At 58.0% G+C, this 12,868-nt stretch overlaps 1 protein-coding gene and 1 long non-coding RNA gene across 6 annotated transcripts in view; one reads left to right on the forward strand and one right to left on the reverse strand.

Annotated features, from left to right (window-relative positions):
* Positions 1 to 814: 814 nt before the first annotated feature.
* The window catches only part of Slc37a1 (solute carrier family 37 member 1), a 51,996-nt gene continuing 39,942 nt past the window's right edge, over positions 815 to 12,868 (reverse strand). For 4 of the 5 annotated variants that reach the window (XM_003463920.5, XM_063224561.1, XM_013146080.3 and 1 more), the window contains exons 12-20: positions 11,577 to 11,667; positions 10,841 to 10,903; positions 10,464 to 10,549; positions 9,937 to 9,985; positions 9,284 to 9,357; positions 9,017 to 9,095; positions 4,589 to 4,686; positions 2,643 to 2,707; positions 815 to 2,252 (exon numbers count right to left, since the gene is read on the reverse strand). In XM_003463920.5, the coding sequence (XP_003463968.2) occupies positions 2,237 to 2,252; positions 2,643 to 2,707; positions 4,589 to 4,686; positions 9,017 to 9,095; positions 9,284 to 9,357; positions 9,937 to 9,985; positions 10,464 to 10,549; positions 10,841 to 10,903; positions 11,577 to 11,667 (621 nt within the window). In that variant the 3' untranslated portion in view covers positions 815 to 2,236. Of the gene's footprint in view, positions 2,253 to 2,345; positions 2,489 to 2,642; positions 2,708 to 4,588; positions 4,687 to 9,016; positions 9,096 to 9,283; positions 9,358 to 9,936; positions 9,986 to 10,463; positions 10,550 to 10,840; positions 10,904 to 11,576; positions 11,668 to 12,868 lie in introns of those variants that run through there. The other variant, XM_063224562.1, reaches the window with a different exon arrangement.
* Positions 2,457 to 5,256, forward strand: LOC134470437 (uncharacterized). The gene is made up of 2 exons (XR_010039318.1): positions 2,457 to 2,546; positions 5,055 to 5,256. It is a non-coding gene; the product is annotated as an uncharacterized LOC134470437 (long non-coding RNA).

A 12,868-nucleotide genomic window follows, 5' to 3' on the forward strand; every position in this document is an offset into this window, starting at 1 on the left:
AAATTGTATTTTTTCCCCCTTACGAGTCACGGTACAATCTTCCTTTCATGCACTGTATTTCAGCTAAGCTGCCTTTAACATAGCTGCATTTCCTTATTTTTAAAAACTATCGACTACCCACATCAAAAGGCGTTTACTCTCGGGGCCCGGGGCTGTGCTACCTCTGTGAAGGTTTTCTTCTAACACTGGTGTCATGGAGCTGGAGAGACACAGATGTGACCCCAGGGCTTCTTGCTGCCATGCAGATGGCCAGGCAGGGTCTGCTTGGGACTTTTGTTTTTTTAATTTTTTATTTTCTTGTCTTTTTGAGACAAGGTCTCACTATGTAGTGCAGGCTGGCCTTGAACTCACTTTGTAGCCCAGGCTGGCCTCAAACTGACAGCAATCTTCCTGCCTCAGCCTCCTGAGAGCTGTGATTACAGGTGTTCACCACCATACCCAGCTGTCTGGGACCTTTCTAAGAGCACTCGGCATGGGCTCCCTTCAGAGGACACGGTTTACCTAATAGTCTCTGTGTGTCCCCAACCCACGCATTCCCAGGGCCCACCTCCCTTGGTCTATCCACTTAATACTGAAGCCAAACACAGGGAAGGACACAGGCGCTGTGTCCCAAGGGCCTGGAGATGGGGAGGAAGAGTGGGCAGTCTCGGCCCTAGGAGGATGAAGGACCCACGGGAGTGGGCAGCTGTGGAGGAAACTTGGCATGTACTTGGTGCTTACGGTGACTTCACTCTCAGATAAAGTCTGTAAATGTGTTAACATTTTACAGAAGTGACCGGAGCCGCGGGAGACAGGAGACCAAACTCGAGCAGGATCAGCTCTCAAACTTTATTGCGTACAGCGAACCGGACCTAACAAGGTCCGCCACCCTCAACGTTGGTTCCTCTTCCGCCCGTTGGGGGCAGGAACAACCTCTTATAAGGGGAAGCAGTATCCAATCACAGAGAAGCGCGCCTAACAAGCTGATAGGCTAGCGTCACGGGTAACTGGGCAGATATGACAATTTGGCGGGCTTGTTCAGGCCGGGAAGAACCCGGAAGCAGGAAATGGGCGCCATCATAGGCGGCTTCCCACACAGAAGAAAGCCAGAGCCGGATGGACAGCCATGCTGCTGGCCCACAGAGTCAGAGTGGCCAGGTTCTATTCAGAGCACAGTGGCTGCCCTCGGAGATGGTGCAAACGTGGGGCACTGAGTCTGGGCCGCGCCTACAGCTCCCAGGGCCCCTCCTACCCCGAGGGTGGCCTTCAGGTAGCGTGATCCATGGACCACATCTCCAGATGCCCAGCGTGCTGGGGCCCTGGTTGAGCCTCTGCTGAGGAATAGCCCTGAGAGTAGGGACCCCATTCTCCCCAGACTCCTGAGCAACCCATCCCGGGATACCAAAGTCACAGAGGAGCAGAAACGACCGATATTTTCCGCATATTTTGCTTGGAAAATTTTTTTTTCTAAAACGCATTTTATTTTAAAGGGCAGATAAGTATTTTGATAGATCCAAGCCCAAAAAACAAATGACTAGAGAGCTACTGCAATTTGTCTTAATAAATAACAAAATGCCACTGACATGTCTTATGCAACACAAAATGCATTTTAAATAAATAACCCCCCATGGCTCCATGTCTGGGAATGTCCTGGGTGCTGGCGGGCATCTTGCAGGCAGCCCTGGGCCCTGTCTGGACCTCCTGGACCCCTGACTTGGAGCGTGCAGTGTGGCCAGCCCTGGACGGTGGAAGCTCACTACTCCACAGTTGTTCCCCGCTGAGCACCTGCGGGCTCCCAGTCAGCACTGGGCACAGATGAGCTGAGAAGCCCCGGTGACTCCTGGGTCTGTGTCGGTATCTGACCAGTGCCCGGGATTTGCAGCACCATGTGGAGCTGGCCTGTCCTTGTGCCCATGTCCTTCCCCTCCCTCAGCAGGTGCAGGCTCTCAGGGAAGGATTCGATGGCCAGGATACCTGACAGGGAAAGCTGCCTAGGGGCATGGGTCACCTCCACACTGTCACATGCTGTGTCAGAGTGACCGAGGGATGCATGGCTGCCATGCTGGGGCTCAGCAATGCAGTCACAGTGGCCTTATGATGCCCGCCACTGTCCTGGGTGCTGTCTGCTTAACCTGAACCAGAGTTCCCAGCTTGGTTCTGGTTCTGTGTCATTCTAGGCAGGGGAGGATCCTTGGTTTGGTGTAGCGCAAAGGACAGTTTGTGAAGGACAGGCCGAGCTCCTCCACAGGACGCGAGGTCAGTGTTCCTTCAGCCTGAAAGGAAAGGATGGCGTGACGGCAGGTCCCTCGACAGGTACAGAAACCCATGGACCCACATGGGGCCAGCGTCCTGCCCCTGCCTCTGTCCTGGGTCCTGCCCAGCATCAGGGACCAGAGGAGGGCAGCCAGAGAGGCAGACTCGGTTGGAATTCGTGGCTCGCAGTGACACACAGGGGTGACTTTCCTGCCATCTCTCCACTGCAGCTTGGAGGAGAGACTGTCATGGTCATCTGCATCAGGAAGGACACAAAGGACCAATCAGGGGACGTGCCATACTAAGGATGCGTGGTGAGTTCTCTCCTGTTAGAGGCCAGGTGCAGAGGAGGATGAGCCAGGGTGCCCCGGAGTGACCTAGTCCCTGGGAGAGGGCCAGTGCAGACTTACTGAGCTTGGCTCCCCGCTGCTGGCCCTGGACAGCTCAGCTCCTTGAGGATGAGGCGGACCAGGAACTGCAAGCAGGACAGAGACAGGACACTGTGACCATGGGGACCCGAGCAGATGGCAGTGTAGCCCAGGGTCACCCTGAAGCCTACAGCTGTTGAGGGCCACAAGCCTTTGCACTTTGTGGGCTGGGCCCTCACACCTGGCCTGCAGGCTTGGGCCCAGCGGTCCTCGTGGAGTAACCGGACACACAGCTGAAGGCCAGATTTCTACAAGAAGCTGTGGTCTACATTCCTTCTGGGTCTGTAGCATCTAAAACAAACTAGTCCGACCACAAATGTCCAACTGGGGAAAAAGATGGAAACTGAGGAGGATGTGGCCCAGTCACGGTGATGGCAAGAGCCTGGGTGGGGGGCTCTGGGTCAGGAGGGTGTCTTGAGTGACGCTGGCACTGCAGGTAGACAGCCGCCTCCAGACGTGCATCCTGCATGATGTGGGCAGCTGAACTTGGCCCTGCCCAGCCCTCCAGGCTGCCACCTCGCAGGCTCTCTGTGCCACCAAGTGTACCCCACATCCACTGTGTCAGTGAGGGTCGCGTCAGCCCTTTGGAGGGTTCTGCAGTACAGGGTGCCCTAGGCCAGTAGGGGGTGCCAGAGTGGAGTCCTGCCGGGCTATGAACACCCCACACACACACCAAACTTGGCCAGGGCTCTAGGGTGAAAATGTCATCCCCTCAGGGCCTGGGGTTCAGACAGGGGTCCATGTACTCAAGATACTGAGAACACGGGTGTCGCCTGTGGATTATGCTCTGGCCTGGTGCATCCTGGACAAACCTCCAGCTCTAGCTATGCCTGCAGACTGGCCACCATGGGCCTGGCGCATCCTGCAAGCCCAGAGCTGCCTTCTCCACCCAGCAATGAGAGGAGCTGTGGCCTCTTGATCTCCCAGAGCCTCGAGGGGTCCGCACAGGTGGCTGAGGCCCCAGCCTCTGCCTGAGAGGGTGGAAATGGACCTGAACACTGGTTCCCAAGAGGAAGGACATTTTAGGCTAAAAAGACCAAAGCTAGGGCATCCTCAGCAGACTGCTGGGCCTCTGGGGAGTGGGCATTTCCTCTGCCACAAGGGATGTATGTCTCCAGATGCGCTTTGTCCAAAGACTTCCTCTGTCCACTCAGCCTGCCGCTCCCCTGGCCACCACCCACCTGGCTCGGACTCCCCACTCTCTTCTATGCTGTCCTTTCTGATTTTACATGAGATTCCTGGTAACAGTGGCAGGGGTTGGTGAGAGTCCTCTGGGTCTCTTGGGGCACAGCCCCTTTCTCCCTGTCTTTTGGGGTTCCCAGCCACAATGCAAGGAGTCCTGATGCACTGCACACTCCTACTGCACCGTGTGCCCTACCACGGCCTGAGCAGCAGGGCTGACCAGTCTCAGGTGGAAACCCCCAAAGCCATGGGCCCCAGTCAGCCTTCCCCTTCAGCAGTTAGAGACTGCAAGCATCTGTCATGCAGATGGGAAGCCACTCACACAGCTCTGTGTGGGCACAGGCACTGCTAGCCCCAGCAGGCTCTGGGTGGGACCTGTACTGCTCCTCCTGACAGGCTTGTCCCCGGTGTCCTCACCATGCTTATGGTGACAGGCAGAACCTGCAGGACCAGGAGGCTTGAGGACCAGCTGGATCAGGGACCTGCTGGATCACACTGGCCCAGAGGGAGCCAAAAACAGGTCCTAAGGTGGCACCCTACAGCCTGCTGAGACTAGAGGGTGGGGGGCTCACTTGGTTGTCTCTGACACACTATGTGGCCACCAGCAAGAGAAAGAGCCTGAGCCCATAAGTACACAGTGGGGCATAGGTGGCTGAATCCCTGGGGGCGAAGTTTCACCGGCATCTGGCCCGCAGCTGCAGGAGGCACTGTGGAGCTACTGGGCTGACGCCAGGCAGGCAACTCACCAGTAAGGCACAGGCGTCTGCAAACATCAACATGTAAAACACATTGCTCCATCCCGTCGGTGAGATGAGCCCGGCCAGCAAGGGGCCCAGCGCAGCTCCTGAAACAGGACAGGAAGGTGCGGCCATCTGAGCAGGACTGGCCCCAACCATTTAAACATAGCACCGACCATGCTCCACACCTCCCTGGCATGGACAGAAAGCTCTCTGTAACCCCTGCAGACAGGTGGGTGAAAGTCTAATCATCCTCAGTGCTGGTGAGGGAAACGGTGCAAACTCCCCCTGGAAGCAAGGCTAAACCTACCCGCTAACCTCAGAAATGTTCGTGCTTTCCATCCAACACCCCCAAGTTACCATCACTATAACTGAGTTTTAGGAAAGAAACCTGAGTCGAGCGCGTGATCTTGCTCTTACCCTGTAAAGTTCTTACTTGGTAAACATGACGGGTCTAATGCTCTTTCCCCGCCAGCCTTCCCATTCTGACCATGCCCTGTGGCTGCATCAGAGAACTCACCCTCGGAGAGAACACACCTGGTCACACGGGGTAGATGACCAGCACCCTGCTGCTTACTGTAGGCAGCTCAGAGAAGGCACACACATGTCCTCACGCGTGTGTGTGGTGTGCACATGTGTAAATATGAGAAGCCCAGGATAAAGCAAATTTTACTACATCTGTGGAGTCTGCACTATTTTTGTAAGTTTTCTGCAGGCCCGGAATTATGTAAAATATTCTTTTGAAACTATAAACATGAAAGAAAGTAGTTTCTTCCAAAATGCCCAGAGACACTTGGGTATTCACTGCAGCTGTTTAGAAAGCCTTCCCGACGGCACTGGGCCGACCCCGACACAGGTGCAGGTGCCTGGTTTGGCGAATGCGTGGGAAGGCATCTGAGGGATTTCACAGCCGCATATGGAGAGCCACACCCGCGGGGGGCTGGCAGGGCCACCTACTGCAGGATGCTGTCGTGTTTTCACCGCAGGTGCTACTTATACCCTGAGAAGCAATGGTTCTGTTTGTTTCCCAAGCTCCAGAATACTTTCAGGTGGACAGGGTCACCTGCTTGTGTGTGTATCAAACACCGTGGAGCAGACAGACCATCTTCGAATCTCACAAGTCACACATTTGCAGAGAAGCAGAGAAGGGGCACGTATTTTTGGAAGACGACAATAGACACTGCTCCTGGGTTCCTATGGCACTGAGAAGTCCCTACCACATGCCCAGTGAGGCCATGCTGTGGAGACCAAAGTCAACACGCCTTCCATAGTAAAGGGCTCCATGGAAGTGTCAGGGGCCCGCTGGGGCCCACTGGTGTCTGAGGAAAACCACACGAGAACGACAGCCAGCAAGCTGCGGGGAGGTGGGGAGAGAATCCCCAGGAAACTGCCTTATCTTCAGAGAGTGGGCAGAAGATGGAGCTGAACCCTAAGAAATTCCCGTTTTTGGTGGCTGAAATTGGGTTCCTTCATGATTGGCAACTTCACAAGATTCACCACGGCACACACCGCAGCTAAGAAAGGCACTGACGGGGTGGAAAAAGACGACAAAGTGACAAAGTTCAGTGCAGCTTGGGAAATGACATCCAGAACGGCTCGGCTGAGGGAGGGGAAGGGCAGGAGGCGAGGCCAGAAAGGAAAAGAAACCATCCTGAGGGTTAATCTGGAAGTCCAACAGCCAACTATGTTTTCCAGAAAGCAGAGCAAACCAGGCTGAAACAGGAGGGAGAACTTATGAAGAATGAACACGTTTGCATGTGACTGCTGGGCAGCTCTGAACCAGGCCCAACTGTCCTGGAGGGCGGCAGCCTGTGGGGTGGTCCAAGGCGCCTGATGGGACAGTCACACCTATACCCCTGTGGGTTCAATTCCCCAGAGAAACAGCAGGACAGCCTGGCAGGCCTGGGCTAAGGATGACGGGACTTCTTGATGGCAGCCGTGGAGGTTGGGAGACACTGGGATTCCGAGGGATCTAAAAGAGGGGGGACCAGGCCCACAGGTCTGAAAGCTCAGGGAGAAGGGTTCACAGGACCAGAGCCTGCAGCACCAGCACCATGGGTGGGTGGGCGGGTGGGCGGCCGGCTGCGGGGGACAGAAGGAAGGGCATCTGATGGGGACGGTGCAGAGGGAGGGAGTTGGGTGGAAATCGGTTCCTTAACTCAGGGAGGAACTGAAATGTCCAGTGGGAGCAGGTTTCCTCTCAGGAAATCGAGGGACACCGGCACAGCCAGCATCACTGAAGAGGACAAGTGGCAGAGGGTATGATGGCCTCGGAGGCCGGGTCCCGGGGAATGCAGGGAGTGAGGAGCCAAGTGCAGCTCCTCAGTGAAGCATTAGCCCGGCCACGGAAACAAAACAGCCAAGCAGACTCCATAGGGTGCGGCCCAGGGAACCACCAGAGGGAGCACCCATGGGGGCTCAGCACTAAGGACCTGGACCTGGAGACCCCTGCCCTCCACACCCACAGCCCTTGAGTCGAGTGAGTCGGCTCCCTGGTCACAGTCAGCCAGAGTCCCCTTCCCAAACCCATGTGGTACCATGGCTTGGTCTCCCTTTTGCAGCCCAGGCTGTGTGGACACCGGGGGCTCCTCCCCTGGAGGCTCTGCCTGCTTTTGTTGTTGGGCAGCTCTAGTAGAACAAATAATGGCTGAGATGCAGTGGCAGGCGGCCTGTGACCTGCATGCTGTTTCCATGGCAACCATTTATCGCCAAGTGGCAGGAGGGCGCATGGGGTCGGGTCTGCTCTGATCCAACTGCACAGAGGGTCAGGCCAGAGATGCCCACCTGCCCTGGCCCCTGGTGCGGGCTGCTTCTCTCTCCTACCATCTGGAGCCCAAGACAGGGCCTCCTCTGGACGGACGGGTCCTCCCTCAGCTGTCGCCTCTGCCACGCCCTCCTTTGAAGAACACTATTAAAAAAGCGTGTTCCTCATCTAATCTGTAATCCCTCCTCATCTGTTTCAAATCTCAGATTTCTGCTTTACCACAGCACTGAGGCTGCTGTAGAAAGAAAGGTGTCACCGTGGGGGGGCGGATAGACTCACAAAGAACCAGGGAGTGGGGAGCCACTGTCCAAAGGGACACAGTGGTTAGTGCTCACGTGGCCGGGGCTTTCCAGAGCTGGAGGAGGGTGGACCATTCACTCCCAGGACCCCACCAGGCATGGCATCAGCCTCTACCTCCCCGCTTCCTAGGCCTGTCCCCAGAGCCCAGGGGTCCCTGTAAGAAGACATCAGCGCTGTGACTGCCACACCACCCAATATCCCAACACCGCTTCTGGACCCAACTGTGCCAAGGACCCCACCCCATGGGGATGCAGGGCTGCTCTGGTGCTTCTCAGGACACGTTCAATCTGCCCCCCGAAGCCTGGAAATGGAAGCAAGAGCCAGTCGCTGGGCTCCCGTGCCCCAGGCACATGAGGACCTGGCTCCACCCATGAACCTAACCCCCAGGGACCTGCCTGGTCCTGTCTGCACCCCTAGCTGCCCCTGATCAGCCATGGGGACACAGCCCAGAGACAGGGCGACTTGCAAACTCCTGGGATGGCCACCAGGTGGGGGCAGTGAGTGACTAGGGGGAAGAGGACCGCTCAGTTCATCAGGGGGCGCTGCTGGGAGGTTGCTTTGTCCTTTGTTGGGACTGGGGTTGGAACCCAGCTCACCGGGCCCTTTGTGTTTTTTTTTGAGATGGGTTTTGCTAAGTTGCCCATGTTAGACTTGAATTCATGATCCCCCTTCCTCAGGCTCCTGAGTAACTGCAATGGAGGTGTGTGCCACCATGCCCAGCTGTGGGGGGTTTCTGAGGAGCAGCGAGGAGTGACCGTGGAGGGGGAGTGATGGTGGTAGGAAGGACGCCAAGGTCTCATCTGTGGACCTGGCTGTGGGTGTCTCTCCTGCAGTGGGCACAGAGGCCGCTGGAAGCCAGGGCAAAACTTCCTACATGGGCAGTGGCAGGGCTGGCAGGGCCACACTCTGGCCGAACTGGGCTTCCTGAGATGCCCCTGATCTGGTGCCACTGCCCAACCATGCTGCCATCACACAGAACCCTGGGTAGGATGCAAGCCCAGAGCCCCCTGCTTGGCTCGGGAGTCCCTAGCAGCCCCGGCTCCGCTTCCAATGCACAGGACACCCTGTATGTTGGCCCCTCCTGGCAGGAGCACAGGGTGACAGCCAGGTCCCCTGCCTGGCCCCTTGGGGATGCTAGTCTGCACATGCACTGATCCTAAAGGCCCACAGGCTGAGGGCATGGTCCCAGCTTGGTGCTCTCCGAAGCAGCCTGGTGGGAGGTCACTGGGATTGCACTTATGTGTGGGTAGTGGGGTCAAGCCGCTTCCTCTTCTGCATCCTGCTCACCCCACCTGTTAGTTCTAAGCCAGCTGGACAGGGCCTGTGTTAGCATGTGACAAGTGCTCTCGGCCCAGGTCGCCACCTGTGCCTACCTACAGAGCCCGTCCCATCGATGATGGCTGTCACTGTTGAGAGGGCGTGGGAGTTTCCTTTCAGGCTTTTATGCGTGCCCTAGGAGAGAGCAAAAAGTGGATGTGAAGATCTCAGTGGCATCAGACAGGAGAAAGGAACTCAGGCCCTTCACATCACGATGCACACAACTCATTAAACTCACTGCAAAACTCCCTCACTCGGATCGGTTCCACCCTGAGCTTCCCTCCCAGTCACACAGGATGGCGTCTCGGCGCCCAGCCACTCACCAGGTCAGCAGAGACAGCAGTGGTGATGAGTGCGTAAGGCCCGCTGACCAGTGCCCCGCTGAGCAGCAGCATGGCTGGGGGAGAGCAGACGGTGTCCTAGGGGAGCCCATGGCAGCCCCAGGACACAAGTGGGCAGGGAGAGGCCATCCGGCCACTACAGTGGCCACTGGGAGACACAGACAACTTCCCCATACCCCGAGAGTGATACATTTTTCTAGGCTAGGGCTCTACCTCAGCGGTCTAGGACCGGGTCCTCAGCCCACTGGGCAGTGGCAGAGGGGCCTGGCCACTCTTTCCTGGGTGGGACTGCACATCCCAACCTGCATGGCTCATCCAGGACACCCTAGGTTTGCTCTCCTGAGCCAGACTATGGGCTGGCAGAGACTGTGCGCCTTTCCCATGGGCCACTGTTTCCTGGGGTTCAGTGAGCCGTCACCCCCACATCTCTCCATCCCTGTTCACCTGTTCCCATGCCAAGTTCTAGCAGTCACTCTGCAGGGTCCTGGTCATGGCCAGCTGCAGAACACTGGCTGCTGAGACCCCACAGGACAGTTGCCCCCCAGGGACCCCAGCTTCTGAGGGGCTCTGGCCCTTGGGTGCCCAGAGTCCTCCTGACTGGGGTCCACATGCTTCTGTGCCCACTCCCAGCTCACCGATGGTGGCTTCCAGGCCCATCCTGCTGACAGCAGAGAACACGTATAGCTGTGGACAGAGGACAGATACGGATGACCTCGAGCCAAGCCCACTGCCCAGGGAGCAGGTGGGGTGCAGGGCTCTGTGGCGCTATCTCTGTGCACATGGTGTCCTCTCAGCAAGGGGCCACCCGGCCACCCTTTCCTGAGCCCCTTCTGAGTGACCAAGTCTCCAGCTGACTGAACAGGGGACCTTGTCTGGCAACAGCCACAGTCTAATGGAGAGGCGAGGGTGGGAACAAGGGGCCACCAGGGTGACAGTCCTGGAAGCCACACTGCAGTGGTGCTCATCAATCCCACTGCTCAGAAGACGAAACTGAGGCACATCACCTACCCAATGTCGCGAGCTACTAAATGAGCCTGGCAGGGGGTGGGAGGTGGGACCAGCAGGGTGGGACCTGAGGGAAAAGCACACGTGGGAAGCCCAAGGGGAGGGAGGAGCAGCCCCTGACGTGTACAGGGACAGTGCTGGCCGGCGGGAGGCTGACCGTGGGCGCGGCAAGCAGCAGCATCAGGCCACAGGTGGAGGCCCGCTTCTCCAGCCGGTCGGAGATGACCCCTGCCAGGATCCCACCTGCAACAAAGAGGGCAGCTTCAGGTGGGACCGGCCTATCCAGAGCCCAGGAAGGCAGGCGAGGAGAGTGGTAACCCCAAGTGGGCATCTCCAGGGGAACCAGGGCGATCTTGGGATCAGGCCTGAAGCCCTTTACCTGCAAGAGTCTAAATGCCACCACTGTCGCCCACCCAGGGAGGGGCTGCTAGTTCCAGGTCAGAGGCCAGGTTGGGAGAGGGGGACCCCATGTTGAGGGATGGCTGAGGAGATTTAGGCCCCCAGCACCCACAGCACGGGAGGTATGGAACTCACCAAAGAGCCCGCCCACGTCGAACAGCGTGGAGAGCTCACCCGCCCTCTGGGCATCGAGGTGATCTGTGAAAGGACAGAATGTCACTGAGTGAGGGGGGACACACAGCCCATTGCACACCTGATCCCAGCTCGGGTGCTGCCCACTGCTCCTGCACTGGTAGCCGGAGCAGCAAACTGGCAAGAGGGAAGAAGGGTCTGGGAGGTGACAGGTGGGGCTGTGCTGCTGTCCCCTGGGGAAATGCTGCTTGGTCCTCAGGCCCTGTCGCCCCCTGAGCTGAGCCTCCCGGGGTCTTGCTTCTTTGTGCTCCAGGGCTGCAGAGCACCGTCAGCTGTGGCTCCCACTGCAATAGCGGAGACCCTCATCTCGGGTGCTGCCACCGCCTCCCACTGCCCTATGGTCCCCATGCAGGGGTGAACTGTCTGTTCCACAGGTTGGTTCTGTCTGAATCCACAGCTTTGCTACTGCTGGACTCATGGCTAGCCCTCCCTCCAGGTGCTTCCATGCCAGGTTAGGAGGGGTGCACAGCTGTGTTTCCCAGAGCTGCACTGACCCAGACTGACATGCAGGATGCTGGAACCGCAGTGCCCATGCTGAGGTCCTGGAGGTCACCAGGAGGGGTCCAGCTGCCCTCCTGTGTTGGCCTGGTCCCCATGTCTCCACACTCTGGGAACCAGTGAATGTGAGGGGTAAGGTCACCAGGTACTGGGGCACACAGGATACTGGTAACATACTCACCTACGCTGGTGATGTAGAGCGGAAGCCAGAAGAGGAAGGTGTAGCTGACCAGCTTGGCGAAGAGCAGGCACAGGGAGAACTCTATCACGCCCTGCGGGGAGAGCCAGCTGGTGGCCCCAGGGAGATCTGGCAGGGGTGCAGCCAGCGCAGAAGCCCGGGCCCTGGAGCAGCTCTGCCCGCCGTACCTTCTGAGAGGACCCGAGGGATGTGGCCTCCCCAAGAGCCCCTGGACTCCCCACACAGCCCCCTCCTTAGATGGGAACCTGATGTCCCTAGTGCCCTGCAAGGTGTGCAGACTGCTTCCCAGCTTCCACTGCACGCTGGTACAGAGCGCACCCCACCCTTTGGACCAAAGTATCTGGGCAGCTACACAGTCGGGTGGGGCAGACTGCTGCCTGTTCGGAAGAGCAGTGTTTAAAATAACTTTCATTGCACGCCAGCTTCTTGATGTGTATCTGTTAATTGTAGCCCTTATGAGGCTGAGGCAGGAAGCCGGCCTGAGCTACACAGGGAGACCCTCTCTCTAAGACATGAAACAAACAAGAACCCTATAAAAAACTGCAACCAGCATCTTCCACAGGCTGGCCCGCAGTGGTCAGCCCTGGACTCGACACTCACTGCAGGCAGAGCCAGGGTCCCCGGTCCCGGGTGCCACGGGGTGTTCTGCAGCTGCAGGCCTTGCCCTTTAATTTTTCTGCAGTATTGGGGTTCTGGGCATCACTGTTCTCATCCTCTGTCCCCAGCCTCATGGATGTGAGCGCTGCAGGCCAGACCAGGACTCTCCCCAGGCCAGCCTGGCAGTGACCCCTGGCTCCAAGGCAGAGCCCACTATTGCCCCTGCTGCTTCTGCTCTTGGTTCCCCGCCTCCGCTGCCCTCTGCACACAGGAGGGACACAGCTTCCCTGAGTCCTGCACATGGCTCCTCATGGGTGGACGAGTGGCCCCTGAATCTAATACAGTGACCACCGAAGGCCACGAGAGACCTTGCTGCTGCTCTGCTGCTCCCTGCCTCTGAGATCCGCTAGTCCTTGCCTCTCCTTTCGCAGTAATCGAAAGACGCCCCCAAGGGCCGGCAACAGGATTTCTCAAGGCCAAGTCCAGAGCCCCAGGGCCCCACGGGCCCTCTCTCCTGCATGGCTTGGGGCTCCTCACCTGTCCCACTCGCCTGGGCCACAGCTTGGGCTGCTGACAGCATGATACAGGCAGAGACAGGCTGAGGCGGGGCTGGGGGCCCTGGGAGGGACGGCCCTGGGGGCTACTCGCCCAGAGCACCCAGATTTCTAGATTTTCAA

This window comes from Cavia porcellus, unplaced genomic scaffold (assembly GCF_034190915.1).
Source record: "Cavia porcellus strain 051 isolate PalLab524CR breed Dunkin Hartley unplaced genomic scaffold, mCavPor4.1 scaffold_15, whole genome shotgun sequence".
Classification (NCBI taxonomy): Eukaryota; Metazoa; Chordata; class Mammalia; order Rodentia; family Caviidae; genus Cavia; species Cavia porcellus.